The 2,888-nt window shown below is 37.5% G+C and overlaps 1 protein-coding gene across 1 annotated transcript; it reads left to right on the plus strand.

Moving 5' to 3' along the window:
* Nucleotides 1–1,198: 1,198 nt before the first annotated feature.
* On the plus strand, nt 1,199–2,323 carry AK88_04805 (uncharacterized protein; the record flags this gene model as incomplete). The annotated part of the gene is made up of 1 exon (XM_012482409.1): nt 1,199–2,323. One exon carries the CDS (start codon nt 1,199–1,201, stop codon nt 2,321–2,323), a length of 1,125 nt encoding a protein of 374 aa, XP_012337832.1.
* Between the last annotated feature and the right edge of the window lie 565 nt (nt 2,324–2,888).

The following is a 2,888-nucleotide window of genomic DNA, read 5'->3' on the forward strand; positions in this document are numbered from 1 at the left end:
CCCTGAAACCTCAGTGTTACTAATTGATGTAACACGTCTTACTACATCTTGATCCTCAGTGCCCACACATTTTTCGTACCAACATGTATCAGATACTGTGTGCTATTATTACAAAAAAAAAAAAAAAAAAAAAGGGATCATATGTGCCTTCAGTGAAACACTTCCTTTCCTGTATTCAATGTACCAACCAATTTGTGTTACATGGTTCATGTACCGGATGAACCACGCTTCTATAAAAAACATGGTCACATTTTTTTTCTCCTTAGACCATATTCAAATAATGGAAGCAACTTTTCTTTTTCCTTTTTTTTTCTGCCACTAAGCAAATTTGTACACAAAATTTGAAAGACAACGGAAAGAAATTATTTACTTAGAAATTCCGTCGGCCAGTAAATTGCATGTTCATGTACTAATAACATATAAGTGATATTCACTCATGGGAAAATATACAATGTACCTATAAATCACTCGGAAAAATCACTCTTGAATTATAAGTGCATTTAACTTAAGCGTTAGGATTCTTCTTACATTTAAAAAAAAACTAATCGCATTATATTCACGTGCAGTACTTACGTTTAGCGCTCACACCCATCACTTCGGTTAAAGGCTCCGGCAATTACACGTTGCGCACCCGTAAGGGTTCATATGTGCGGGGCCTACATTATTACATAACGTTGCCAGAAAAGAAAGAAAAAACAAGAAAAACACAACGCGCAACAACGCGCAACAACACGCAAACAACGCACGTCACAATGTGGGCAAATGTGCATACTCCTGTGTCCTCAAATGAACCTTAAGGAAATAATATATTTTTTTCTTTTAAAAAAAAAGAGCAAAAATTGCAGATTCATATGAACGTAAAAAAGGTATTTGTAATTGTTTCTTATAGAAATAAAAAAAAAAAAAAAACAACAACAAAATGATATCACCCGTGAACCCTTATATATTTATTTCTTTTTGTGGCTCCTTGCCATATACCCACAACGTAATATAATAAACAAGGCATTCTAAAAATATATGTCCCTATTATGATCACCTCCTTTCCATGTTGTTAAAAATTAAAACCTTCTATTTTTTTTTATTTTACACTAATATATGCGTATTGCATAACTGCTCAATGTATCCCCTGCTTACATGTGAAGTAAATGCACTAGGCTTACCATGGCACAACGTAACATGCCAAAATGACACCTTAAGTATGAGGACTAGCAGAGTACTAAAGGGTGAAACTAATGTACAAACGCTACTACAACAGCATAATACTATGTTCGAGGAAAAGTTCATGGGTTCAGTGGACAGCGCTGGAGACACCTGCCTGCAGGACCGTTCCGATGTAACAAAGCATTGTGATAGCTCTAATTCACGTTCTAGAAAGAGTAGTCCCCGCGACAGTTCAAGGACACATTCGAACAGTACGATGCACCGTGGTAACGTGGACAAATCCAACGAATCTTTAAACTTGAATAATTTTGATGATGATAACGGGGAAAGAACAGTTGATAGGTCAACGAATTTTGGTAGCATGGATAGTATATTTGAACGGCCAAGTGATGATCGTGACGATGTTGATCAGGCGGTTAGCGCATCTGCGCATGTTGGCAGCATGGATAGTCTTTTTGGGGAACGAGCTCATGATGATCTCGAAGACAAAGACAGAATGGCTGAAGCATCAGAATATCATAATAAGGATAAAAAATACTCTACTAGAGCAGGAGTGAATGTGGATGATGAAGTTCACTATTATATAGACAAATTGCAACAGCAGAATAAATTTTCCGGTAGCCCCAGTGGAGGTGTCTTCAACAACACAATGTTGGGTAAATTTTTTAGAAAAATATTTCCCACGGTTGGATCAGAAATGAGACGCCACATGAATATGCAGACGAAGGAAAACCGTAATTACTCAGATGGAAAAGTAAAGGGGATAGGAAAATGGTTTAACCTTGCGCGTGACCGTAGACCTTTTGCCCTGCTTGGTGTGTTCGGAGTATTTTTCTTTTTATTTCTAACATTCCTTATAAAAATGAACTTCTTCGGCTTAACGTCCCTACTGTACGCTTTATTCCTACCTCCTTTTACTGTACCAATTTTTCTCCTAGTACCCCTTGCCATATCCTATGCACTGCCCTTTATTGCCATGGCTGCGCTCTGTGGTGGATATAGTTTCCTTTTATTTTACTATGTATTCAAATTATACAAAGGGAGACGTCCAGAAGAATATATCGACGAATCTATTACGAACGGAGATATAAAATCATTAAAAGCCATGAAGAATATTGCCGCCGACAACACAAATTCAGAGTGTCGCATACGACGTCCCTAATAAAAAAGGTTGACCAGCAACGCCTCATATAGGTGTAAAGGAAAATGTACCCACAGATAAGAATACATTTCCGCTTCCTTTTGCGTAGTACTCGAACCATGCAGTTTTCCGTTCCCTACAGTTAAAAATATTTGTGCCCCTCCTGCTACATAAATTTGTCCCGCGCCCCTAACACGGGACTAAAAGTGCATTTTATTTATTCATTTAATTTTTTTTTTTTGTGTGTAAGTGTTTAATAATTAGCATTCTAAAGCGCTGATGTTTTTAATTTTGTCTTCCTTCTTCTCCGATCCATTACCGCGATTTCATTTGTCTATCTTTGCAGCATTCATATTTCATGTTACTGTACCCTATTACACATTACTAGTTTCCTTTCCGACTGCCTCTTTGTGCAGGCCTATTTGTGGAGAGTAGCAATGTTACACTACATATTTACTCTTTAAAAGCACCTCAACGTGCAACAGACCCCCCGCGGCTAAAAATATGGAGGAGTCTGTTCCGTCCATGAAACGAAGGTGCCCTTATTCGTGTTGTTAAATCTTATGAACTGCTCTGTTATTATTAT

Source organism: Plasmodium fragile (assembly GCF_000956335.1).
Source record: "Plasmodium fragile strain nilgiri unplaced genomic scaffold supercont1.77, whole genome shotgun sequence".
Lineage (NCBI taxonomy): Eukaryota > Apicomplexa > Aconoidasida > Haemosporida > Plasmodiidae > Plasmodium > Plasmodium fragile.